Here is a 26379-nt window from a genome sequence, read left to right as displayed (position 1 = left end):
AACACGGGGGCCCGCGACCTCGCGAAAACGCTCGCGACGGCCGCCGCTGCCGACGCGCCCACCCCGAGCCACATCACGGCCGCCGCCGTCGAGATACCAGAGGGCTCTCTGACGGCAGGAACGGCGGCGGGCATCTCGAACGGCAGCGCCTCGCGCGTCGCCTTCCTGCTCCACCTCAACGTCGATGCGTTCCTCGACGAGCACGGCGAGGTTGCGGCTGCCGTCAAGCGGGCGCTCGATTCCGACGTCCCCGTCGTGATGGCGCACGCGCAAGATCCAGCGCACGGCGGCTGCCCGTTCGGCCGCTTCCTGGACCAAACTCCGCGGGAGCTGCAGCGGCCGCCGTACAAGCTCTTCGACGAGCTGGCGGTGCCGCTGTACTCGTCGCCAGTCCACCGCAAGATCAGCCTGCGCCTGCTGCTGACCCAGCTGGGCGGTACACCCGTCTCACCGACGGGGTCCCTGTGCTCCGCCTTGGCGCAGCTCACAGCTTGCTGCGCCGTGCCCTCACTCTGGCCACGCCTGGGACTCCGGCAGGCTGACCAGAGAAAGGATGCTAGCGTGGCGGCGGCGGCGGACGTCGACGGAGCGGCCCCTGCGGCCCTTGATGCCTGAAAGGGGTTGTGGAGGAGAAGAAGGGGTTCGAACGCGCTTTTTGGATAGAGGGGAATTTGGTGCGAGGAGGCACCTTTTGCCACCAAGTATATCCGGTATCTCGTGGCACCTGAGAATCGCCGCGTGGATCTCTAGCCCAGACTTCTGCGCGGCTCCGGTCTCTCCCGCCGCAGAGATCGCCGCAGAGTCCACCCTACGCACAAGTACAACAATGTCTCGCCGATGTTCCACCGCTGTCCAACTCTTAACGAGCGGTGGCATTTTTCTGTGCGCACATAAATAAAGCCCTGCACCAAAACCTCTACACCGCTACACACCTCTAGGCGAGAGGGTGCAAAGTCTTGGTGGGGAGCGATTTGTTGTGTGCGTGTGTGCGTTTGCGTGTGCATGTACGTGTACGTGTGCGTGTGTGCAAGTGCGTGCGTGCGTGCGTAAGTGCAGTGCGTGATAGTGCAAGCATTGGCGTTCGTGCGTGAACGAGAGGCGCGCGGCTGCAGGAAGCGCTGCCCAGGTCCTCGAGACGACCTGTCGCAGATGTAACCATGCCTGGAAGGGGCTACGATCCACTGCGTCGACCGCGTCTCGCCGCTCATGCCGCTGCCAGCGCTGGGCCAACATACCCGCTGGATTTAAAGCTTGCCCCCCCTGCCCCGGTCTCGCCAGGCGCGTCCGGGTTGACGACATCGCCGGTGACATCAACGCTGCCGCCCAAGTCGACATAGTTCCAGAGAGAGCCTATGCTTTTGAGGGCAGGTTTCTCACGAGAAGAGAGGGGCGCGTCAGCTCAGAGGGCGGTGACGAGAGTGCCGTCTGTCTGTCGCACCAACGCACAGCAGCACCCCCCCACAAAGTGGTCATAGGTTCGAGCGAACAGGGTCCCCTCCTGTCCAGCTCCAGCTAGGTGGCCCATCGCGTCCACCTGTGTGGCGCGTGTCAGGGAGGCATGGTCGGGGAGGTGCGCGAGCATCGCACGCGGCACATCCAAGCACCTCGATTGCGAGCATGTTCTCCATCGTGACGACAGTGTTTCGCGTCTGCGCGTGGACGCCCGCGAGAATGACCTCCTGCCGGGAGCGGTGGGCCAGGGCTGAGGAACTGATGGTGAGTGGCACGCTCTGGAGAGGAGATGAGCCTGCATGGCGATCACATATTGTAGCTCCTGTTCGATCTTCAGCTTCATGTTGAGGACCTCGAGCTGAGGCGGTGGCGGGGGAGGGGGGGGAGTGGGGCCGGAGAGAGCGTCACGCTGCTGCTCTGAGTCAACTGTCGCCTGAAGCGCCTCGATGGGGGATCTTGGCCGCTGCGACACACAGATCGGATGGAGAAGCACGATCGTCTTGATGGCGATGCCAACCGAGGCACCCCACGCCTTGAGCCTGGTCCTAAAGATGGGAAGAGGACCCGGTCTGGGGCTTGCTTCGAGCACGCCGCGGACCGGTCCAGGGCCGTCTCACCACGCGCTGGCGGGTAGCTTCTTTGTCTTGCTGAAGGTGTTACCGTCCTGGAGCCAGTACGTGAGGTCCATTCGCAGCACAGAGAGCATGTCCTTGATGGGATCCGCGGGGACGCTGGTCTTGAACTTCTCCATGTCGATCTACGTTGGGAGGGGGATGGCGTGATGCCCGCAAATTGGTTATTGAGGAAGGGGGTCGAAACGGATGGTGTGACACTGCTGCGCTTCGTTGGCCACCTTGAAGATGGCGACGATGTCGACGTCGACGGAGCTGAACATGTCGACCAAATCGACAATCCGGAGCCGCATCGACTGCTCAAACGTCGAGATGTAGACGAACTCGAAGGCGCCAGGCTCTTGCGTCACTGGATTGGTCCAGCAAAATGTCTCGACCACCTCTCCGGTTTCCGGAACATACCTTTTGGGGGGTATGAGGCGAACTTGCAGGGGCTTGCGGCCGTGCCTAGGATGCGCGCTCAGCAAAGATGATACTTTTAGGCGTCATCTCGGGCTTAGGGCGCACATCTTCGGTCCCGTGACGTACTTTGGGCCGCTCGCGGACTGGACGAGGATAGAATCGTAGACCGTCTTGAGCACGTACGTTTCGCAAAGCGACAGCACGTCGCCCGTGAACAGGCATTGCCCATTCGCCAATGCATATCTGGCGCGCGCGGGGAGGGACGAGCAGTCACACAGCCGGCGAGCCGACCGCACTCATGCGCCCTGGCGCACCTCGTCGTCGGACTCTCTGCGGAGCCCTTTATGCGCTTCGTCGTGCCGTCCACCGACACCGAATCAAGGTACGAGAACTCGCCGGCGGAGAATTTGACCATCGGCGCCCAGAGCTCATCGGACCCGACGGTTGCAACGATGGGGCCCTGAAGGCACACCGGCGTGCCGCAGCTCTTCACGACAGCGACATGCTGCCCGGTCTTCAAATGCAGTATCACCTTCCCCTTCCGCAGCAGCTTGTTCACCATGTGGCTGGCTAAATTGGCGGGGGGAGGTGCCAAAACGCACGGCTTCCGTCGGCGTTTTACGATTGTTGGCGCGGTCTTTAAACTGTGCAGAGGGACGACACACGCCAGGCCCCAGGACAAGCTGCGCCCCCACTCCACTGAGAAAATCATTCCGCAATTTCTCCCCCGGGGGTGGACGAATTCTGAGAGATTTTTGAGAGATTTTTGTCGAATTTTTGTCGAATTCTTAAGACCTCCTGTCTCTCACACCCTCGCTTTAATAAATGAACTCGCTGTCGTTCACGAAGTTCCTAGATAAAAAAGAAAGCGCGGGGCCACACAGGCGCAGCGTTCCCAGTTGCTGTGTGCCAGCGCCCCGCCGCTGCCGCCGCCGAAGCTTCGATCTAATGCCTAATGCGCTCCTCAGCCCACTCGCGGCACAGAGCTTTGGACGGCTCGAAAGCGCCGCGCGCCGGCTCGAGGCAGCCACGGGTCTGCTCCGCGACTTCTCTGGCTGTACGGACAGCGAGGTGGATTGTGCGAGGTGGGCGCGACAGGGGGAGTGTCAAAACAACCCGGGGTTCATGTTGACGGGCTGCCGCGCCTCCTGTGCGAGCTGCGAGTCTGAGGCGTGTCACAACAAGCACGACAGCTGCAGGGCGTGGGCCGAGCAGGGCGAGTGCAGCGCCAACACTGACTTCATGCTGCAGACGTGCCCGTTTGCGTGCGGAGTGTGCGGGGTGAACTACAAGAAGGAGTGCCGGCGTGAGGTGAGCTGCCCGACACACCTCGCATTCGGGCCTCGGTCTTGACGTCTGCCTGGCCTCGGTCTTGACGTATGCACCCTGCTTTTCAGGCGAGCATGTCTCCCGCCGCCGTGCCCGGCACGGTTGACTCCGTCTTCCGTGAGGCCCTTGAGCGATACCCGCAGTTCCGGCCTCGCGTCCTCCACACGAAGCCCTGGGTGCTCCTCTTCGAGAATTTCCTATCGCCAGAAGAGGTTGACGTCCTCCTGGAGAAGGGTGGGCACAGCTTTGAGCGCTCCCTCGCAGGAGACGGGGTGACGCCGGTCCGCACCTCCTCGACTTCGTGGTGCAATGTGCGGTCATGCCTCTCCGACCCAGTGGTGCAGGCCGTGCGCCAGCGCATCTCAAATGTGACTCGCGTGCCGTGGGAGTACGCGGAGCACTTGCAGCTGCTAAAGTACGAGCCGGGCCAGTTCTACCGCGAGCACCACGACCAAAACTCGCCGCGACATTCGGCTTGGGGGCCGCGCCTGTACACGTTCTTCATGTACGCCTGGCCAGGCCGTGTCTCTTGCGATGGCCGGCACCCACCGACTGCCCGGAGGCGTGAGCTAGGTACCTCTCCGACGTCGAGGAGGGCGGCGAGACTCGCTTCACGCGCCTCAACATCTCCGTCGCCCCGAGGCGCGGCGCGGCGATCTTCTGGCCGTCGGTCTCGTCCGACGACCCGATGCAGACCGAGGATCGGACATACCATGAGGCGTGCACCGTCACCAAGGGCGTCAAGTACTCTGCGAACTTCTGGCGGCCACAGCCACGCGCTTCGCGCGCCACCGCGGGCGGCTGGTACCGCGACACGGCAACGCCCATAGTAGGCTGCACATGTACGAGTTCCAGCAGGCTCTTGCCCGCGGCTGTGACAACACCAACTACTATCAGAACGATATGCCGCTGCGGCGGAGGCAGGCGGAGGCCCTCGAGGTGCGTAGGCCACCGTAGAAGCGTTTGGCGCACCTCTGCCCGTGCATGTCCTAGTGCACGGGATGTGGGTCGCGGCGACTCGCGCGGTCTCACGTAGCTACAGCCTTCACGATCCCGCGTTTTTCTTAAAATCGCTCGCGCCTTCCTGCTCACATAACGCACTGGTTCACCAGTCGGCGGTGGACATGCCGGTCTACACCGTCGCCGGCGTCGCGGTTGAGTTCCCGTTCGAAGCGTACGATGTCCAGCTGCTGTACATGGAGAAGGTAGTGCTCGCACTCCAGCGCGGAGAGCACGCGCTCCTCGAGAGCCCGACCGGCACCGGGAAGACCCTCTGCCTGCTGTGCGCGGCACTCGGGTGGCGCCGGCAGACTGAGCGCGAGGCAAGCACCTCGACGGCCGCTCAGCACCGGCCCGTGACCGCGTGGGCTGATCAGGGCGCAGCAGGCGGTACCGGCCGGCTGCCTCGCATCATCTACATGTCCCGCACGCACTCGCAGCTCAAGCAGGTCGTGCGCCAGCTGCGGATGACGGTCCACCGGCCGACGGTGTGCGTCCTCGGCTCGCGCGAGCAGATGTGTGTGCATCCCGACGTCCGGGGCAAGACGGGCGTCGAGCAGGTGAGCTGCTGCCAGGCGTTGGTTGCCGCGCAAGCCTGCTCATTCCACAACGAGCTGCAGCGGCGCAAGGGACCCGCACGCACGGCGCAAGTGCCGCACCCGGAGCGGAGCAAGCCAGCGGCGGCGCGGGAGCTGCCCGACATCGAAGATTTTGTGCAAAGCGCCTCGAGCGAGCGGCTGTGCCCCTTCCACTTCGCGCGGGAGCTGCAGACGCAGTCCGAGGTGGATAGGACCCGAGATGCCGCAGAGCAGTCACACACTACTCGCCGGGGTGTGGCGAGCCGCCTCTGGCTTTTGGTGCGAGAGCTCCCGGCTCACAGCCGGAGGGCTCCAGTCCACACCGCGCCGTGGCTTCCTAGTACAACCACCCACGCGTCTGCGCAGGTGCTCTTCATGCCGTACAACTACCTCGTTGACCCCGCCATGCGCCGCGCACTCAACATCTCCGTCGCGCACGACGTGCTCGTCTTTGACGAGGCGCGCCACCTCCAACCCCGCCGGCACCTCAACCTCAACCTCTGACGCACCCCTCGCATCCCAAATGACAGGCGCACAACGTCGAGAAGGCGTGTGCCGAGGTGCTCGGAGCCCCCCCCCCCCCCCCCCGCCCCGCCCCGCCCCCCCGCCCCGCCGTTTCCTTTCACCCCCCAAAGCTCCCCCACCTCAAGGCAGCATCCTTCGACCTCGGGCCGAGCGACTTCGCCGGCGCCGTCAAGGAGATTGACCGCGTCATCTCGCTCGCCTCTTCCGGCGCTGCGGACGCCGACGGCGAGGAGGGGTGCGGACAGTTCGAGACGTTTCCTGGCCCCTCGCCCACCACCACCCACCGCGCTGCGTGCCGGCGATCCGCTCCTCCACGTTCTCGGATCGGCACCCCCTTCCCCATCCACATCTGTCGGCTCGCGAGACACTTCCGAGACACTTCCGAGACACTTCCGAGACACTTCCGAGACACTTCCAGGTGCACGGCTCCGGAGGAGGGCGAGGCCGGCGCGTGGCTAAGCATGAGGCAGCTCGTCCTCGACATGGAGGTGGCGATCGCTGGCTTGCCGCTGCGGCCCGCTCCTCAGGGGGGGTCGCCTCGCTACACGGGCGACGGCCTCGCGCTGCACGCGCTGCTCGCGCCGCTAAACATCACCGCCGAGACGAGCGACGCGGTCATTGCCATGTGCGACGACGCGGGCAAGAAGCTCGTGCAGGCCTGCTCTCCCACACTGGCCATGTGGAGCAGAGAGACCGCCTGCAGAGGGTGAACGCCGAGCAACCTCCAGCCACCCGCCTCGCCTGAAGCCGGTGCCACACCACGCGTCGACGGACGGCACTACTGGGGCCCAAGGGCCTCAACCCCCCCTCCCCCCCTCCTGCCCTTCCCTGGCCCCTCACGCAGCGCTCCCACGCCTCGCGAGCCTCCTCTCCTTTGTAGGCCGCCCGGTGGGGCTCCTCGGCCCACCACCTCCGCCGCTTTGCCGACTTGCTGCGCGTCGTCTTTGGCGCGGCCTCCGAGCCGTCCACCTACCGCGTGTGTGTCACCGAGGCGGCCGAGCTCTCTGGCGCCGCCGGGCGGGGGGCTGCGACAGCGTCCAAGGGCGCACGGCGCATGTTGGGGTACTGGTGCCAGGACCCGGGCGTGGGAATGAGGGCGCTCGTGGCTGGCGGAGTGCGGTCGGTCCTGCTCACCTCTGGCACGCTGTCGCCGCTCGGCTCCTTTGCATCGGAGCTCGGCATCCCCTTCCCGCACCGGCTCGAGAACCCGCACGTCATTCGCGCGAAGCAGATCCTTGTCGGTGCGGATGGGGTCGCGGCCCGTCCGCCCGACCTCGTGTCACCGAGCCCGTCCCCTCTCCTGCAGGCGTGGTGCCCTCCGGTCCGAGCGGCGTCGAGCTCACCTCGAAGTTCACGCACCGCGAGACGCCTCAGTACAAGGCCGAGCTGGGCAACGCGCTCGTCAACGTAGCGAGGCGCGCGCACGATAGGCCAGACCGTGGGCATTGCACGCCCCTGCGAAGGGCTCGTCTCCCTTTCACGGAGTCTTGCCGAGAGCAGCCGAGATGAGTCGAGATCGGCCGAGATCAGAGTGCGCCGTCGGCGAGTCTTGCCGAGATGAGCCGAGATGAGCCGAGATGACGCCACGCCCCCCCCCCCCCCACAGACTTGTGCCGCAAGGAGTGCTCGTCTTCTTCCCCTCGATGGCCGCACTGAGTGGCGCCGCCGAGCAGTGGGGCAAGCGCGGGAGCGATGGAGGGCCGACCGTGCTCGAGCGGCTCGAAAAGCACAAGCGTGTCATCATCGAGCCGCGCGGACAGGCAGAGGTGGCACCGGCGCTCGAGCAGCAGGAGGAGTACGTCGCACCCGGCATGACTGCACCCGCACACGCGCCATGGCCTCCTTCCTAGGTGATCGAGCGATTCAAGGAGCACGTCGCCATTGCCGAGAGGACCGGCGTGGGCGGCGCCGTCCTCTTCGCCGTCTGCCGCGGCCGGCTTTCTGAGGGGGCGACAGTGGCACGACGCGGCCGCATGTATCTCGGCGACACAATGGCCAATCTTGGCGATCCGCTGCGTAGGTCGACTTTTCTGACTCGGCGTGCCGTGCGGTCGTGATCACTGGCTTGCCGCTGCCTCCGGTCTACGACCCAAAGGTCGCGCTCAAGCGCGAGTACCTGGACGTTTGCAGGCGGCATTCGACGGGCCGGCTGAGCGGGCACGAGTGGTACGACCAGCAGGCCATGCGCGCCGTGAACCAGGCGAGTAGGAATACCGAGATGCAACCGGGATGGATGTGGCCGAGTTGCACAGCCGAGAGGACGGCTGATTGCCGCGACCAGGCGATCGGCCGCGTCATCCGGCATGTGCGCGACTATGGCGCGGTGCTGCTGTTCGAGTCGCGCTTCAAGCTGCCAAAGTACCGAGAGGGGCTCTCGGTCTGGCTCCGCGCCCATGTCCGCCTCGATCGCACAAGTCGGCCGAGCGGCGGTGCGGTGCGCGAACAGCTCCGTTGCGCGAGTAGGTGCGCGTGTTTGACCAGTTTGGGCAGGTTGCAGTGGCGCTTCCTCGGTTCTACCGAGAGGCGACTCCCGACGGCCCCACCCCCGAGCAGAGGCGGCTCGCCGAGGCGGTGGCGCAGAGGCAGTCAGTTTCACAGGCGGCGCCGACGGCGCCCGCCCGCCAGCGCGAGAATCTGCAGTGCCGGCCCGCCGTGCCAGTTGCGTCGGCGCCGGCGCCGCCACCGCTGCTGGACGTGTTGCAGGCTTGTGGCTGTGCCCAGAGAGCAGAGTCGACGAGTCGCGACAGACGGCAGCGCCCTCCAAGGGGCTCACTGCCACACACCGGGGGGCGATTCCTTCCACACCCCAGTCCTCACTCACCGTTCACGCCCGATGCTCTCCTCTTGCCACCAGCGCAACGCCGTGCCCTCTTGCGTGTGTCGCAGGCGGCCAGAGGGCAAACGAGCCGTTGCGCGCCGTTGCGTGCTCCTCCACAGCAGCAGGCATTGGCAGCTTTGCCGACGCCGAAGGGGGAAAAGCATGAGCAGCAGCCGCGACAGCAACAGCAGCCGCCGCCGCCGCCGCCCCTGCAGACGCTGCAGCAGCCCCGGCTCCAGCAGGCGACTGGTTGTGGTGGCGGCCCCGAGCCAGCCAAGCGGGCGCGCACCCACCCAGGCGCGAGCGAATCGGCGGCGACGCCCAAGGCCCAGGAGCTGGTCGAGATGGCCAGGAGCGTCTTGTCCAAGGCCGAGTTCAAGGAGTATATTGCGATGCTCCGCGCCCTCAAGGCGCTCGGCCCGCACGGCGCCGCGAACGGCGACGGGATCGCCGCGGTCAGGGCTCAAGCCCGGGCAATCTTTGGCCCGGCCGAGTACGTCGCCGTCGCCGAGTCCACTCTGCGGTTTGTGCCGCCCCAGCTTCGCGGGCCACTCCGCAGTGCCTTTCTCCCTGTGGCTGCGGCTGCCATGTCAACCGACGCCGGCTCGAGGGGTGGAACCTCGATCGGCTTGAGCATCAATCGCCTCGCGAAGCCGCCGTGCGCCAAGGCCTTCATGCAGTCGGCCGAGGCGTTGATCGGGAGTGCTGCAGCTTTCCGTGACTTTCAGACCGCCATCGGACCGCTGCTCTCTCAACTCAAAGCTTGCACTCCGGCCGACGCCGAGCACGTTCTCGGCAAGGTCCACGCACTCTTTTGGAGCGTGCCAGCGCTCCGCAAGCTTCGAGCCTCCTTCGCCGCCTTTTTGCCCCAGGAGCATGCTGGGGGCTGGGCGCAGACGTGCGCGTCCTTTGCTTACCGAGAGGAAAAGAGCACCACGTGAGAGAGCTGTTTTTAGCTCCCATGATCCTGTTTGTTACTGTTTCATTCACGGCCGCATAACTGAAGCCCCGCCTGCTTGCTTGCATGTGTGCAGCGCACCACGCAAAGACTCTCTTAGCACTCTCTCTTACACGTCGTGCCGCTCGCCACTCTCGCGTCCCCAAAATGCGGCCACCCGGGCACGAGCCCAGAGCCCACCGCGCCGCTCATTGCGGTTGCGTTTCTGGCGCAGGCGGCAAATCAGACCTCATCTTTCCCTCGCATGTTTTGCTTCATCATTGCAGCCATTTGTGCAAAGAACTTGTCCGCCTCGGGCCGGTCTACAAACCCGTCGCGGTTCTTGTCGATGTGCGCGAATTCTCGCGGACCGTAGCCACCGCCGGCCATCTTGCCCATCTCTGACATTTCCTGCTGCGACAGCTTGCCGTCGTTGTTCTTGTCGAGCATTGGGAAGAGCATCTCTGCCATGTTGTCTGGCGGCGATCCCCGCCCACCGCCAGCCGCCCCGGCCCCGGCCCCGCCTCTGCGCTGGCCGCCGGATGTCGGTGTTGGTCTCTTTATCTTCTCCGGGAACTTTGACTCCCACTTTGGGATCGCATCCTGCTTTAGTGCAATCTCACGCAGCGCGTATATGTCTGCGCCTTCAGGCACCTCAATTGCGAGGTCAGAGAGGATCTGTGTTAGCTGTCGCTTGGTGCGCATCCGCACAGCTTTCTGCGCCGCCGCGTCCGCCGCCCCCGAGGCGGTGAGCGCCGTAGCGAGAAGCAGCATGATGCTCATCCCAACGATGCGGCCCCGCATCGCGGCGCGGCGGGCGAGTTGGGGGTGGGAACTTCTCGCGAGCGAAAAAGAATTCACCGAGGGCCTGCGACTCCAACTGGCGCGCACTGGTGCCGTCCTCCCATCCCTCCCTTGGGTTGTCCGTTTTCTTTCTTTCTTTGGCGCGCACTGGCACTATACCAACAATATACCTACAACTATAACACAGATACACCACGTGCGAGCGAAAAGGAACTTGGACGTGTTTTTTCCCGCGAGGCGGCCGCCGCCGCCGGGCGCCATGCGGGCGGGCGTGTCGCGTGTGTTGAGTGTTGTGGGGGCGTGGTACACCCACAACCAAAGAACCCTGCACAAAGATCGCACGGGCATGAGGATGGCCCATCATTGCATGCGCCGGCGCGGGGCGGGGCGGGGCCGGCGGCGGGGGCCAAGCCGGCAGCCAAGTCCGCACGGCGCAAGCCGCCATCAGCCAAGCCATCAGCAGCCACGAGAAGCGTCAGGTGTGTGTGTACTGTCGTACGAGATTTGTACTACTCGGAGCATGGTGTAATGATACGAGAATACTACGCGACGATAACACGAGAATATTGCAATACCTATAAAGAATCAGCGAGAAGTTCGGCGGCTATGACATCACCGAGTTGTCGCAAAACGCGGGCGAGCCTGGATTTTAAGTGATGACGGCTAAACACGAATTTTGCAGGGCGGGCTCTTTTGCCTATAGTCTTTTGCTCGCTCCCCGTCCCGGAGGCACCTCGCCCTTTGGCCTTCGAATTTAATAAATTCCATGGCGGCCGTCTCCATGGATACCCAGCAGTATCTCCGCCGTACTCGCTCCTGGCGCCGCCGCGAGCGGGCACAGGGTGTGCCAGCATGTGCGCCAGCCCTGCCCACGCTCCTCCCGCGCTCTCGCGCGCTGTATGGCTTGCGCAGGCACGTTCGAGCGCCTCGGTGCGCAGCGTCAAACTGAGGGCCGGCGACAGCCCGAGGCGCGCCGGAACCCGCTGCCGCGTGGCGTGCCGCCCCGATCCACCCCAAGGGTCAGCCCGAGGCCGATTGGGCCGCTCCCGGAGCACTCCGTCTCGAGGAACCCCCCCGCACTTTTGCGGCCTCTCGCCACAGGCTCACCGCCCCTACATGTGGCCACCGGGCGAGAACGATGGTGCGCTGGTCGCTCCTGCGCGTGGTGTGAGCGCCGTGTGACCGGCCGCACTCTCTCCCGCGCCCGACGCGCGCAGGTGCAGCTGGCCGCGACGCGCATAGCGCTGCACACGCACAAGTTGTGGCGGCGGCGGCGCACCCGGTCCTCCTCGCCAGACATGAAACGCGGCGCTCCATGCGGCGGCACCGCATTCGTGGCTCTCTGGTCTGTGCGCGAGGCGCCGACGGCGCCGTCGAGGCCACGGTGGACGTTGCCTACACGTGCTCGCTGCGTGAGACTGCTCACTGCGCGCGACCACCCAGTGCTCCATCCGGCATCCGACGTTCGCGAGAGTCGCCGCCGACGCACAGTTTACTGTGAGCGCCGCGGCTGACGGTGATCTGACTTGAACTTTTGTGTGTCCCCATACATCGCTGCACGCTGCTGTGACGCGACGACGCTGTCTCGAGAGAGAAAGAGTGAGATGTGACGGCACGGGTTGTGAGGGTTGCAGCAGTTGGCTTGGTAGTTGGTGTATACACGTACACGTCGCGTGCGGTAAACGCGTGCGGTATACACGCCGCCTCGCATGAGTGTCCATGATGACGGGCGGCTCAACCCTTCCGGCGCGACCAAAGAGCTCGAACCCGCGAGCCGTCGGGGACGCGCGATGGCCACCGTTTCAGGAAGCACCCGCCGCAGCAGCCAGGTGTGGCCCCGCCGCGGCGACACACGCCTCACGCCGCCGGGAGAGAGGAACGTGTGACCCAACGCGGCCGCTCGCTGCTCGATCATCTCACGCCGCATGCTGTGTGCCGGTGCAGGCTGGCGCGCGTGCCTCGTCGAGTGGCAGCAATGTGGGTCCTGCTGGCGGCAGCGACCGGTGGGCGCTGCGTCTCCTCCCGCGTGCCAGCCTCATCTGTCCGTAGGAGTAGCTCGCTGCCGCCGGGGCCGACGGTGGGAGGGCGTGGGAGCAGTGAATCAAGACCCGCCGCTCCCTCGCAGGCGGTGCCCGGCGGTCAATGTGGAGGTTGACCGCGAAAAGAAGGTGCTCGCTGCCGGCCGCCCGCACATGCTCGCACGCTAGGCGTCACTCTCGCTCTGATCCGTATATCGGTACGCGTGCGCAGGAGTACACGCTGAACCTCAAGCTTTGCGCGCTGCCGACTTGCACTCGAGGATGCCACCAGCCTTGGACCTGCTCAAGGCCTTCCTGCGTGGACGGTGAGCACAGCTGCCTACACGAGAGCTGCACCGCGGCTGCGGATCGGCGGCAGTGCAAGCTCTACAAGCCGTCGAGTGACAGCAGCCCGCACCTTTGGTGGTCATTCCCGCCCCAGGCCGAGCTGCAGCACGCCATCCCTCTGCCGGCTATGCTCGATGGCTACTCACTCGCCGCGCTCAATCTCCACGTGCGCTGCCGTCCCTTGTGCACACGGCCTGCGCTACGTGGGGACGGGACCAACACGAGTAGCCACGACTCCATGCGCCGTAGGTGTGCGAGACTCACGAGACGCACGTGAAGGGGCCGGGCGGGAAGAGGAACTCTGCAGCGCCTCGGAGGGAGCCCGAGCTCACCCACATGAACGGGGAGAGCAGCGTCAACGATCGGAAGGCGGTGACGCGTCGCGGCGACCGGCTCGCCCTCCTCGCGTGCCTTCATGCGGCGCCACTTTGCGCTGCGTGTCCCGCACACGCCGCGCTCTCAAAGACTCTCCAATCGCTGGTGCCGGAGCTGCTGCAGAGGGCGGCGCCGCTCGCTTCAAAGGTGATGGTGGAGCAGATGTCGGCCGGTGGGGACATCGGGCAGCTGCTCCTCGTCGCGCTTGCTGATGATCATGCCGTCAGTCATGCTGTCGCTGATCTAGTTGACACCAAGCTCGTGCCGCACGTTGCCTCGCTGGTCCTCACCTACTTGCCCGCGTGGGTTGACTCTGTCGTCGCTTGCTCTGATGCTCTCGCTTTGGAGCTATCCTCGCCGGTCGGCGGGGCGCCTTCGCCTGCGCAGTCGCTCAACGCCGATGATCTCGCTGCGTTCTTGCAGTCGTCCTCGCCGAGTGCCGCCGCATCAGCTCTGTCACCGCCACCAGCGGCGGCGCGTGCCGGTCCGGTGCCGGTGCCGGTGTTTGACGACGCTCTCCGGGCCTTCACGGCCGCCGTAGCCGCCGCCGTCGATTCGTCAGACGGCAGTGGCGCTGCCTCTTCGTCCAGTGCGCCGCTGCCCACCACCATCTTCAGCGAGTCCGTCGACCGCCTCGCAAAGCTCAACCCGGCTCTGTTCCAGCCCACGTCCGAATTGGAGGCACGGACGTGGCAGCTCGCCCTTCCCAAGAGGCGCGCGAGCGAGGTGACGCTATCGAGGGAGCAGCGCCAAGCACTCTCCACGTACTTCCTGCCGGTGATGACGGCGGTGCTCGACTGCCTCGGCCTCAACGCATGGCAGTTTGTGAGCTGGCTCAACGAGGTGCTACCAGAGCCGACGGTCGTGTTGCCGTACGCCGCGCTCTGCGTCGAGCGGCGCCGCCTCGTGCAGGAGATGGTTGCGGAGTTTCGGCAGGAAGGTAGCGCGTGGCACGACCTGACCGATCCGCACTCGCTCGAGCGGTTCCGAGACCGCCTCACGGCGCGCATGAGGTTCCATCTCGCCCACGGCACCACCACGCGGGCGGAGCTGCGCGGCGAGCCGCTCAACGAGGCGACTGCGCGGCACCGCTTCGTCGGCGCGATGTTCCGCGAGGCTAGCGCCTGCCATGCGATGGACGGCGAGTTCCTGCTCCCCATCCAGCGTGCGCTCGGGCTGCTCGCGCAGATCGGCATCAGCGCCGAGGAGCTCAGCACCCTCTTGACCAGCCTGCAGCTCGCGCCAAACGCGCGGCAGGCTCACAACTGGCTCGAGCAGGTGCTCCTCGCCTCCTACCCTGCTCGCTGCCGGCGCCTAGGCACCTACTGGGCGGCGACTGCGCGCTTCGACAACGCGAATAAGGGTCAGAAGGCCAGCCAGAGGCTCGACGCGATGGTCTGCATCCTCACTCATGACCGCGAGCCGCCCGCGGACTTCCCGTGGGGCCCCAGTGCAGACCTGCAGGCTCTGGCGCACTTCTACCCGTGCCTGCGCGGCGATGGGCCGCCTGCCGGTCAGGCGCTCCGCACGCACTCGGTCAGCGACGAGACGCTCACGGTTGAGCTCGTGTACGTCAACCTCTCCTCGCTCGAGCAGTCAGCTGTGGACGACGCTCGCTCGCGGCGTGCCACCCTGGCTACCAGCCTCCCGCGTGAGGCTGAGCTGCCGGAGGACTTGCGCGCCGGCGCCGCGAGTGGCTTCGCGGCGGCAAGCGCTCTGCGGCGGCGCCACGTCGCGGAGTCTGCGCGGCCGCTCGGCTGCGACTCACTCGAGACAGGGGAGGCGGCCGCGCTCGGCACCGCCGTGGCGTCCCCGGGCGAGCGCCGCCCGTCGCGGCGGGAGAGCGCCAAGTTCGACTGGACTCCCACCAAGTCGGAGCACGTCAAGATAGTAGCCGCGCTCTGCGACTTCGTCCCGCCCCCGGATCTGCACCGTGGCGTGAGGGTGAGCAAGGGCGAGATGCTGCGCGTGTACGAGTCGGGCGCGATCTCGTGGGTGCGCGTCGCCGAGGATGCCGGGCGAGCTGGGTCGGTCACGGGCGACGTGATCGGATGGTGCCAGATGATGCGCTCTGAGGAGCGGGCCGAGCTTGTCGAAAAGCGGAACGCCGAGGGCCCGCCCGAGCCGCCGACTCGCTTCGACGCGCTCGACGCGGTGTACGCCAGCTCCGCGGGCAAGCAGCAGCTCAACCTGAATAAGGAGGTGGTGCCGCGGGCTCCCGCCGAGGCGGAGGAGGACGACACCAGCTTCCTGCAACTGCTGCTCGCGGGTGGCGACGTGCCGGCACGAATGCGATTATGAATTAATAATTATCTAATCAATGAATAATGGATAGTATTAATTAATAATTAATTCATAATTAATTCTCATCATTGATCATTAGGAGGACGAGGACGAGGGCGAGGACGCCAACTACGTTCCGCCTGGTGAGGGGACGGCCAAGAAGCGGAAGAAGCAGCGGAGCCGACGGTTGAAGATCCCGGACGCCACCTTCGACGGCAAGAGCCCGGACGACATGGTGCACGCGCCACTGACGTGCGAGTCTGCAGCCACGGCAATCGGCACGAGGACGCTCATGAGCAAGATGCGGTTGATGCTCAATGACGCCGCCGCGTCGGCGGAGGCTCAGGGGGCCGGCCCTGTGCCGCTTGCCTCCCACGCCCTCAATTGGTCCGCTGACCAGCAGGAGCACAACCACGCGCATGCAGAGCGCGAGCAGGCGCGGCGCCAGCTGGTTGCGGAGCGGGTGCAAAAGGAGCGGCATCTGGAGCAGTTGCGCGCTCAGGCCAGCGGCACCTCCCCGGAGGCGGAGGCGGAGGCAGACTTGCAGGCGCAGCTGCGAGGCGTGGCCCTCGAGCTGGCAGCCCTGATCAAGGAGCAGTTCCGCCTCGGCGTGTCGCACTCGGCTGCTATCCTCGGACGGACCGCCTTCCAGGTTGCCCCCTGGCTCGCAGACTGGCTCGTCCTTGCTGTGCCGGGTTTCCAGCCCATCCTCAGCGCGATCGTCGAGATCAAGTCCGGCTTCTGGCTGACGACGCATCTGATCCTCGAGCACATGCTCGTCGCATGGACCGCCTTTCGCACCGACCTCACCAACGGCACCTTTGCCCCCTCCCTCACTGCGGTGCAGCAGGTGATATATTATTAATTAATTCATTGTTTTCTTTTATTCCAGATTGGTAATTAATTATTCCATATTCGTCGATGGAGCAGGTGCTCGCCTCGGCACACTTGAAGCTGTACGACTGGGTGATGCTCAACCTGCTCGAGCCGGCGGTGCACCTCCTGCAGGCCGGACGAGGGCGCGACGATTCCGGTCGCCTGCGGCCGGAGCAGGCGTGGCCGCTCTTCCTCGCCGCCCTCAAGACGGGGCTGCGTGCTCTCCTGCTGAGCGGGCGCCACCCAAACTACGTGGACTGCTTCGGTCGCGAGCTGCGAGAGCTCTACTCGCTGCCCGAGGCCGAATTTGCTCGCTGGGCCTACAACATTTGGGTGACTATCGGCGGCTCGCGCTTCACCAACGACGAGTGCGTGGAGAACTTTGCTGTGGGAGGCCTCAAGGGGGCGCTAGGGGCAAGTTTCTGCGAGGAGGCAGCGGTGCGCAAGCAGGTGAGCCCCCCCCCCCCCCCCCCACACACACACCCTACCCACCACCACCACCCTGAATCCTGGTGCAGGCGCGAATGGAGGCGGTGGACAGCGTCCGGGAAGCAGCTCTGAAGCAGGTGGACGGCGAGGCTGCGGTCGAGCGGCGCAAGCAGCGAGAGCGCGAGCGGCAGCTGCAGACGCAGCCGAGCATCGCCGCTGCCCTCTACCGTGCGCTGCGTGAGCACCTGCTCCCTGTCGTCAAGAGTGAGCTGGAGGAGGCGGCGGGGGCGGCGGCGACCGCGGCGGCGCCGGCGCCGGCGCCAACGGCGGTGCCGGTGACCGAGGCCTCGACAGGCGCAAAGCCGCTGACGAACGTGTTCTCGCAGCCGCCGACTGACCTCGTAAACACCGACGTGGTGGCGCACGGCCGCAAGACGGGAGAGATGGTGCGGAGGTACGCGAGCAACCGTTTCCTTCACGGCTCGCTCGGGTACGGCGGCTGTGATGCAGACATGCCGCTGCAGAAGCTGGTCAACGAGTCTCGCGTCGTGATCGGCCCAGCAGCGGTGAGGAAGCAGCGCGGGACCGCCGCCGAGCGCAAGCGGGCGGAGCAGCTGAACGCTCGCCTGAACAAAGCCGGCGTGCGCCACGGCTCGTGGGACATCTCCTCGCCCGAGCAGTGGCCCTTTGACCCGTCGATCGAGTTTTGGCAGCTCCACACCAACTCGGCCAAGGCGGTGGCGTGGAAGGCGCTGCTCCGCATCGCCGGCGACGGCTTTGCTCCGTGGCGGCTAGGGACCGGCGCGACCTTGAACATGCCCGTCCGCAAGGGTCTGCGGCGCAACGTGCTCATCAGCTCGAACGGCACCGAGGTGGAGCTCGTCGCGGCGGGCGTGGACGCCCTCTCCGACATGCGGCGTCTCGCTGACGACCTGCCGCGCGACGGCGAGCACACCGGGATGCGCGCGTGGACGCGTGGCCTGAACGCCAAGGTGACGCCCCTCTTCTACGGCGGATTTGAGGAGGTATTCTACCTCTTTGACGTGATCGGCGACCTGAACCCGTTCAAGTGGCCGACCGCGATGGGTCGGCTGCTGCAAAGGTGGCCCAAGCTCGAGCCGGAGCTGCGCGATCGGCTGCAAGCCAACGGCGGCGTCCTCGACGAGTCGGACTTCAACATCGGCCAGCTCAAACCCTCCACGCGCCTCGGCGCGAGCATGATGGACAAGCTCTGCGGCGGCCGCGCCGCTGCGCACAACGCTCTCTCCGACATGCTCGAGGTCGGAGCGGACGGCGCTGCTCGCTTCCCTGAGCCTTGGCGGCAGATAGTGCCGGCGGGCAAGGTGCTGCACCTCCACGGCGTCCTCCGCAGCGACCCGATGCGACTGGTCACGATCAAGCACGCCCGCGACGACGACAGTGTGAAGATCGAGGTGGCGGCGGATCGGTCGCCAAACACCGAGGGCGAGGACGAGGAGCTGCGGCGCGGGCTCGAGGTGGCCGATAAGGGCGGCAACTACCTCGCTCTCATCGACGACATTGACTTTCGAGCGGAGTCTCTGCTTGCCTTGCCGGCCCTCCTCTTCACAGAGACACCTCGCACTACCCCCCTCGGCACGCTCTTCTGCGCCAAGGTGGACCGCTCGATGCCGACCAACGTGGAGTATTGGTCGATGAACGAGATGGTCCAGCGCATCTCTGAGAACCACGAGCTGGTCAAGGCGATCCCTGGAGGTGCTGCGCCACTCGTGCGGACCGAGGCGGCGGCGCGGCGCCTGCGCTGCGCGTACGTTGCTGCCGCGATGACGCTCCTAGGGGGCGACACGTCGCCGGGTATTCACGGCGTCAACGAGGAAGTAGGGCTGGACCTGGCAGTCGCGATCGCCTCGTACGTCTGCTCGCTGTCGCCACTCGTCGTCGCTGCGACGCACGAGCCGAGCGGAACCGAGGTGTACAAGCTCGATCTCGAGGCTGTGATGAGGCTCCACCGTGTTTGGTACATCCACCGCCGCTCCCCGAACATCAAGGCGAAATTGAACCCTCGCTTTGACGCAAACAACGCGACGGTCAACGCGGCGCTCGAGTATGGCCAGTACACGTGGGCGCAGATTACTACCGCCACCGAGGCGGTGGTCCCGCCGGTCGGGCAGGCAGGCCAGCCGGTGCGCACCCAGAAGAACTTGCTGAAAGTCATCCAGCTCTGCGAGGCGCGGCTGCTGCAGTGGGCTCTCGCGCGAACCCCCGAGGCCAGCACGGCCATGCCCGACATCATCATCGCGATCAACGACAAGCTTCCCGTCTCGGTGTACAACGCGGCGGTCAAGGTCGAGGCGCCGGAGCGGCTGCCGAGGCTTGGGCGAGGGGGCGGCGGCGCCAAGCGCCAGTGCGTCACCGCCGCCTCGCTCATTTCTGCGCAGGAGCTGCAGGAGCAGTACGGTGTCGACCTGTCGGGGCTGGCTACCCTCGAGACGACGGACAAGAAGGGAGCCAAGGCCATCGTCTCGGGCCAGCTGCTAGCGCGTGCGAGCGACCGCGACGCCGAGAAAACGGCACAAAAAAGAAAATGGTTCCCCACGCTGCTCGAGCGGCTGCGGCTCGCTGTTGCGTCGGAGCTTGCAGGCGGCGCCGAGTCGACGGCGGCGGAGACGTCGACGGCGGCGGAGACGACGACGGCGGCGGAGACGTCCACGGCGGCTGCGGCGGCCGCGGCACACGCCGGGGAGGAGGGAGGCGCCGCGAGCGCCGAGGAGGAGGAGGAAGAGGAGGGAGAGGAGGAGGCGGGGGAGGGAGAGGAGGCAGGCGCCGAGGAGGAGGACGAGGAGGTGTTCTTGTGCGGCGCGTGCGGGCAGGAGGACCCTCCCGAGGCGGTGACGACAGAGTGTGCTCGCTGCTTCCGGCGCGTCGCAAAGGCGGACACCGTCAACGACGCGTCTGTGGACCGCAGCGTGTGCAGCGGGAAGGAGGCGGAAGCTTGTGCGGCGGCGGCGAGAGCGATGGGGCGTGGCGGGAAGAGGCGCCGGCAGGCGACACAGGCGGCGCAGGAGACGGAGTGGATAGGGTGCGACGGACCGTGCGCTCGCTGGTTCCACACCTCCTGTGTTGGCGGCGTGGTCCCGTCCGGTACGGACGACTGGTTCTGCCCGGACTGCCGCACGGCCGCCGAGTCGGACGATGAAGCGGATGTGCTTCCCGAGGGCCTCTAAACTAGTACAGAGTCACACATGCTTAACTACAAAAATCAGCGCCGCCCCTCGAGCACAAACTCGGGCACCGCGCACGAATTGAATTTGAGGTCCGGCGAGGCACCACACACAAAGCTCTGTGGGCTGAGCGCCGCGCTCGACCCGTCCGCCCAGCGCGGGAGGACACGCACACGGCCGCACTCGCGGCAAATGCGGAGCTGCACGCACTCCTCACCCACAGCATCGAGAGTGAGCCACGCCTGCCTGGGCTGCGGCGGCGGCGCTCCTGGGCGCCACACGCAGAGGGCGTAGGAGCGGCACTCCCAGAGGTACCCCTTCTTGCGCTGGTTGACGTCAGTGAACGGGTTGGGGAAGACGAGGCCGCCGCGTATGTAGTGGACCTCGTGCGCACCCTCGCCAACGAGGCTCTCGTACCACCGCGTGTGCGACAGGATAGGGAGCAGCGCGACCAGAGTGCAGCCCCGCGCGCGCACGTCCACCTCGACCAGCTTGCGGAGGTGCACCTCGAGACCCGCCGCGCCGTTGGCCATATCCTGAGGCGCGTACGCGGGGTTGGCGTAGACGATGGCGCCCGGAGGAATGACAGCACGCGTGAGGACGTCGTCCTCGAGCGTCGCGTACGCGCCGCACACCGCCGAGAAGGGCGTCGCCATCGCGTCAAAAGTTGGCTTCCAGATGCGGCGCACCGTGGCGACAACGGAGGCGGGGCTCTCAAACTGCTGGTGCATCTTGACGACAAGGACGGAGAGCGGCGGGTCCGCGGCGTCGGGCTCGAGCTCCCAGCGGGAGGCGCCGATGCGCCCGCCTGCCCTGCGGCGCGGCTCGGGCGTCGGGCGGCGGCGAAAATGTGCGGCTGCTCTTGCTAGGCGCGCCTGACGGCGCCGTGTTCGCGGTGCGACAACGCGTGCAAGTACTCATTGATACCGACGGCCGTGCGGGGCGCGGAGAGCTCGACGCCGGCGCACCATCCCTTGGGCCGCGGCCGCCTCGGGTACGTCAGGGCGCCGCCGCGGCCGAGGGCGGGTGCCTGGATGAGGGCGACCGCTGTCGTGGTCAGCTCTTGGTGGATGGTGAGGAACTATATCAGTGCACACGTGAGCGCCGGCGTGGCGCGCGCGGTGTGCGAACGGGCCGGGAACCCCCCCAGGGCAGCGCGCTCGCAGACAAGAGCCGAGGTTTGGCGCGGCACCACGCGCCTGGTCGCCGGCGGTCCGGCGCGAGCGTGTGGTCCTCGGGCGGGCCGGCATCATTCGTCGCGCTGGTCGCCGGCTTGTAGGCGTCGGGTGGTCAACGGGGACGGGCGGGTGGCCGACGACTTGAATGCGCACTTGCGGACATTAATATATAACATCTTCGCGAAAGGGCGAGGTGCCCCCAAGACGCCCGGCGTGCGAGCACGCGCCGCCCCGCCGCCTACACACCCGCGCCCGCCGCCGCCCGCCCGCCAGCACGCCCGCCGACCCCCCGCCGACCCCCCGCCCATTGCACATGCGCCGCCTCAGCCGCCTCCCTTTTTGAACGGCAGGTGCTTCCGTTCCCTCCGACGTTGCATATGCGGGCGCTGTTCTCAATTAGTGTCATCGCATTCGCGAGCGCATTCACCGACTTCGTCGCACCGGGAGATCGGCAGGTCACCTTTGCCCCCCATTCAGACGCGGCGCAGGCGTTGCACGGGGGGTCCGGAGGCTGGTCGTGCGAGGCCCCTCTGGAGGCAACGGACTGCGTGCTATCGTCGTGGCATGGCTGGAAGGGTGACAGGGACAAGTTCCAAGCCAAATGCAAGGGCAACCTGGTGCGCTGGGGCGACGATAGCGGCGTTCAAGACTGCGGTGTGGCATGCTTTGCCTGCAGCTACATCCGCGCATGCTGCGACACGTGTAAGACAATCCTGGCTGTGGAGGGGTCCTACGTGCCCCTCGGATGCACGAGTGTGCCGAAGGAGGTCTCGCAGACCACTGGGGTGACGGTGTCCACGAGCTCTTCATGGTCGCGCACCGACGAGTGGTCGTCTTCTGTGAGCTCGAAGGTCGCTGCCTCTGGTATAGTAGAGGGCATTGACGGCTCGGTTGAGTTGTCAGCGGAGACGAAGCAAGGACTCTCGATGACCATGTCGAGTTCGTGGAGCAAAACACAGTCAATCAGCACAACAATCAAGTTTACACAGCCCGCAAACACGTGTGCGTGGGGGTTCCAATGGAAGATAACAGACAGCTGTGGCATCAAGTACGCAAGGACCAGCGATTTCGTCACGACTGTCACTGGAAATCCTCCGTGCTGCTTGCCATTTATGGAGGACAAGAACACTGGCATGTGCATCGCAGACAATGCGGGGCATATCGTTAACCTTTGCTCGGCGACATGAACATCTCCACCATGCAATAGAGAAGTCGAGGTGCACGGGAGTTGGAGGTCCATGTCGATTGTGTCGTCGTTATCCCCTCGTTGCGTCTCCCCCAGCTCCCGCGTGTCTCGCCACGATCCCCGTCTCTGCATGAGTGAGTGCGGAGTGAGTGAGTGAGTACGACACACACACACACGCACACACACACACACACACACACACGTCTCTGCGGAGGTCCATGTCGACTGTCGTCGTTATCCCCTCGTTGCGTCTCCCCCCTCTCGCGAGTCTCTCTTAACCTAACTGTATGCGATGCGCGCTACTTGTCTCTTATCAACCTGCGCGACGCCCGAGCGGGCTGCCTGTGTCGGCGAGCGCCGCACAGAGCTTCTATCGGTATCGCGCGGGCCGCGGGCGCGGCGACGCTCAGCGACGAGCGCACAGCGCCTGCAGGTACGGCCGAGCCCAGTAGCATGAGAGTGTGAGAGATTTTTCTTAAATTTTACAACAAAAGTCTCTCTACAACTCACTGGGCACGGGACTGGCGCGCACTGTGGCACTAACACGCAGCTCACACAGGTACGGCTTTCCACACCAAAGTCGCTACTGCCAAAATACTTTTTAACACACACAAAAATACGAAAATAGTCTCACTTGAAAACGTGGCGCGACGCGCGGACCGACGCCGTCTGACTCTGAGCACTGAGTCTCCGACTGCGGGCTCCGAGATGCGGCAAACGGGGACAGACACGACCAGAATCCCCTCAGTTCTCGCCTCAGAGCGTGCCCCGGCGAGCCGGCGAAGCGGCGCACGCACAGCCCATAGCCGGGTGAGTAGTACACCCCTGATCGTGTAACAGTGTAGACAGGCGCCGCAGCCCTTGGAGCCCCATCGATCGACACTGGCTCCGGTTGCTCCTCCGGCCGTCGTCACGCTCCGACCGCAGACTCGACCATCGCCTTGAGCGCTTCCATTCGCGCGCCTATCATCGGCGAGGGCCGGCTGCTCAGAGACTCGAGGGTGGCTTCGACACCACCGCGTCGGGAGGCTAGCTCTTCCGCGGGGCGCGGGGGGCGTCTGAGGAGGGGGCGGCGCGCGCAGGCGGCGCGCGTCAGTGGCCGCGCCTTGCACGGTGTCGACGCGCCGGCCCTCGCGATACACCTGGAAGGTCGGCATCGCGAGCACCTCGGCGGCCTGCGAGACAGACTCGAGCTCGTCGACGTCAACCTTTACGAAGAGCGCCCCCTTGTGCGCCGCCGCCAGCTCCTCGAAGAAGGGCTTGATCCTCTGGCACGGGCCGCACCACGTGGCGGTGAAGTCGACCACGACCGGCACCTGCGAAAAGGGCCGCCGCTGATCCGGCCGCCGCGCGCGCATGTGCCGCCGGGCCGGCCCGTCGCGCACGCCTCCGCCGACAGCGCCATGGCTGCGTCCCAGTCGTCCTCGCTGAGCATGGCGACGACGCCGCCTCGCTTGGCGCGCAAACCCTCCGCCAGCTCAGCGGCCCCGCCGGCCGCTCCGCTCGGCGGCGGCGCACTCCTCTTGGGCGCGGCCTTCCAGCCGATGCGGTCCCACACGTTTGCCTGCGTCCACTCTGCAAACGCCTTCCAGTACGCGAGGATGGCCTGCTGCGTCGGGGGCGGAAGCCGCCTCCAGACCGGCCGCGCGAGGTACGCGAGAATCGGCAGCAGCGCGCTGATCGGGACGCAGACGGGGCCGATGCAGATGAGCGGCATCGGAGCGTGCTCGGAGAGGCGGAGATTTGTTCGGGCGAACAACAGGCGGCGGGGGGCGGAAAGGTGGAGCGCAGCGGACACGCGTTTTCTTTTGTTTCCCGGCGGCGCGGCCGAGTATGGCACCGCAGCGACAGCGCAGAGCAGCAGTAGCCGCAGCCGCAGCCGCCACCATCGCCGTCGCGCGGTCGCTCGCCATCTCTACAGTCTACCACAGCACCCCCAACCAACACCACACACCAACCGAGAGAGAGAAGATCACTGGGGTCGTGATTTCTTGTTGGTCTTTAAAAATCTCTCTCTCTCCCAACCGAAGAGCAAGAACCAACCGAGCCACACACACACACGCACACCACATCCCCCCCCCCCCCCCCCAATACAAAAACAAAAACAAGCGCGCGTGAACAGGGCTCCAGGCCCCAAACAAAATGAGTGAGTTAGAGTTGTTTGGTATTGAAAATCTCTCCTCCAAACACAAAATGTCACCGCCGGAAATCGAATCCGGGTCGCCCGCGTGGCAGGCGAGCATCATGCCACTAGACCACGGTGACGTTTCGAGCCCAGAGTCACTCGATGCCGAGTAGGCACTGGTGAGCAATCGCTGCGTTCATGTGAAGAGGCACAAATCTGGCAACTCATATACCTCACAATTTTTGGTGGAGGGGTGGAAGGAGGTCAGGGTGAGCGCCTGGGCGATCGTGTTGTAGAAGTTCTCCTTGTCATTCGAGATGGTCGCGTTCTCCGGCTTCGTGTTCTGGTGAGTGCTGTTCTTGGAGCACGCCTCGTTCTTCGGGAAGTTGACAGGCGCATGGGCGCGCTCCTCCGCCGCCTCAGCCGCCTCGAGGTCGGCAAGAGCGGCCGTCGCCTCGGCCGAGTCGCGCCCGTGCGTGCTGCACCTCGAAGTGGACGCGGCTTCTGCGGTGGCGGTGGTGACGGTGGCGTCCTCGAGTGCCTCCGCCCTGGCCTGGCAACCTACTCCCCCACCTCCCTCCCAACCAAACACGAAAGACCACAAAACTGTCACCGCCCTGGCAACCTACACCCACCTACCACCCAACACTACACGAAGAACACAAAAATGTCACCGCCGGAAATCGAATCCGGGTCGCCCGCGTGGCAGGCGAGCATCATACCACTAGACCACGGTGACGTTTCGAACCGAGAGTCACTCGGAGCCGAGATTGTCGGCATGAGAGTTTCGACTTGATGGATGATGGAAATGTGCCGCACAGCGCCCTATATCACTTCGTCTCACATTTGTCCGTGCGCGCTCCCAGCGCCGAGCCGCGGCTCCACGCGCCACCTGGGCTGCCTCTGGCACGGCCGGGGTCCGCCGAGAGGCTGGGCTTGGCCGGCGGCGCGACGCGTGGCCTGTGCTGCGGCCATCTCGGACGTTCAAGCGGCGCCAGCCAGCGGCTCGGCCGCGCATCCTTCACACACGCCGCCACGACCGGGATGAGAGGGCCCGGTGTCGAGCCCTGGTGCGAGCTGCATGCGAGGGGCGGCTATGGCCACAGCAGGTTCACCAGATGGACGTCAAAGCTGCCGTCGGGGGCGTGCTGTCGTGGGGAGAGCCCGAGACCGCTGCAGAGGAGCCGAGTGCAGTGGCGAGCCAGAGGCTACCTGGGTCGCCAAGTGGTGGTCCTTGCCCATTCTGAGCAGGGCTGTGCTTTGGTGGGGCTGTGCTTGAGCATGTGTGAACTGGGAGTGCGTGCCGGCGGTGTCTGTGGGTGAAACAGGCGTGTGTGAGGCTGCAAGAGCCGTGGTATGAGCCAGAGTGAGCTTCATCACCCAAAGTAAGGACGGTCTGGGACAGCCCAGGCTTGATCCTGATGGGCCTGGGCCAGGAGAGCGACAGAGAAGGCGAGCTGGCGAGCTGGGAAGCCGCTTCGTCGGCATGGCCGGTGTGCGTGTTCACACGAGAGAGATGCAAGTGCCAAAAAGCGTTGTTTGCGGCTATTGCTCAAAACTGTGGGAGAGAAGGCCTACATATTATGACTGTACCCATGACTCTGGTGCATGAGGGCTGCGGGACGGGACGTATCGCGGTCGTTGGCGCCGATGATGACCTCCGGAAAGCCCTCGCAATCGCCTCGGATGGGGTCTACCGGGGACAATCTCGAGCCCTCTCCGTGGCATCACGAGCCAATGTGGGCTTGAAGACCCAAGATAAGTGTGGTTTCAGACACCTCAGGCTTGCTACGGATGGGCCTGGGCCTGGAGAGCAACAGAGAAGGCGAGGTGGTGAGCTGAGAGGCTGGATTCTACCGTTCCTCACAACTGGCATCCCAGTTGT

The 26379-nt window shown here is 65.5% G+C and overlaps 4 protein-coding genes across 4 annotated transcripts; 2 read left to right on the top strand and 2 right to left on the bottom strand.

Moving 5' to 3' along the window:
• Positions 1–3434: 3434 nt before the first annotated feature.
• Positions 3435–9676, top strand: EMIHUDRAFT_198134 (regulator of telomere elongation helicase; the record flags this gene model as incomplete). Its single annotated transcript, XM_005761971.1, has 17 exons — positions 3435–3797; positions 3884–4320; positions 4389–4619; positions 4649–4754; positions 4928–5596; positions 5759–5833; positions 5923–5952; positions 6043–6152; positions 6336–6567; positions 6798–7158; positions 7224–7355; positions 7538–7716; positions 7786–7872; positions 7938–8108; positions 8199–8312; positions 8381–8624; positions 9033–9676. The coding sequence occupies 17 exons, from the start codon at positions 3435–3437 to the stop codon at positions 9674–9676; spliced, it is 4185 nt and encodes a 1394-aa protein (XP_005762028.1).
• A 239-nt stretch (positions 9677–9915) lies between these two features.
• EMIHUDRAFT_198133 (hypothetical protein) lies at positions 9916–10476 on the bottom strand (the record flags this gene model as incomplete). Its single annotated transcript, XM_005761970.1, has 2 exons — positions 9916–10136; positions 10296–10476. The coding sequence occupies 2 exons, from the start codon at positions 10474–10476 to the stop codon at positions 9916–9918; spliced, it is 402 nt and encodes a 133-aa protein (XP_005762027.1).
• Positions 10477–11224: 748 nt separating this feature from the next.
• On the top strand, positions 11225–12177 carry EMIHUDRAFT_350694 (hypothetical protein; the record flags this gene model as incomplete). The annotated part of the gene is made up of 3 exons (XM_005761969.1): positions 11225–11444; positions 11578–11617; positions 11694–12177. A coding segment is annotated over exon 3 (203 nt), but the record flags the coding sequence as incomplete, so codon positions are not given.
• An 11102-nt stretch (positions 12178–23279) lies between these two features.
• On the bottom strand, positions 23280–24086 carry EMIHUDRAFT_198128 (thioredoxin; the record flags this gene model as incomplete). The annotated part of the gene is made up of 3 exons (XM_005761968.1): positions 23280–23402; positions 23482–23685; positions 23928–24086. 3 exons carry the CDS (start codon positions 24084–24086, stop codon positions 23280–23282), a joined length of 486 nt encoding a protein of 161 aa, XP_005762025.1.
• Positions 24087–26379: the final 2293 nt, after the last annotated feature.

This window comes from Emiliania huxleyi (genome assembly GCF_000372725.1).
Source record: "Emiliania huxleyi CCMP1516 unplaced genomic scaffold EMIHUscaffold_7, whole genome shotgun sequence".
Lineage (NCBI taxonomy): Eukaryota > Haptophyta > Isochrysidales > Noelaerhabdaceae > Emiliania > Emiliania huxleyi.
This window is presented reverse-complemented; position numbering and strand designations above follow the sequence as displayed.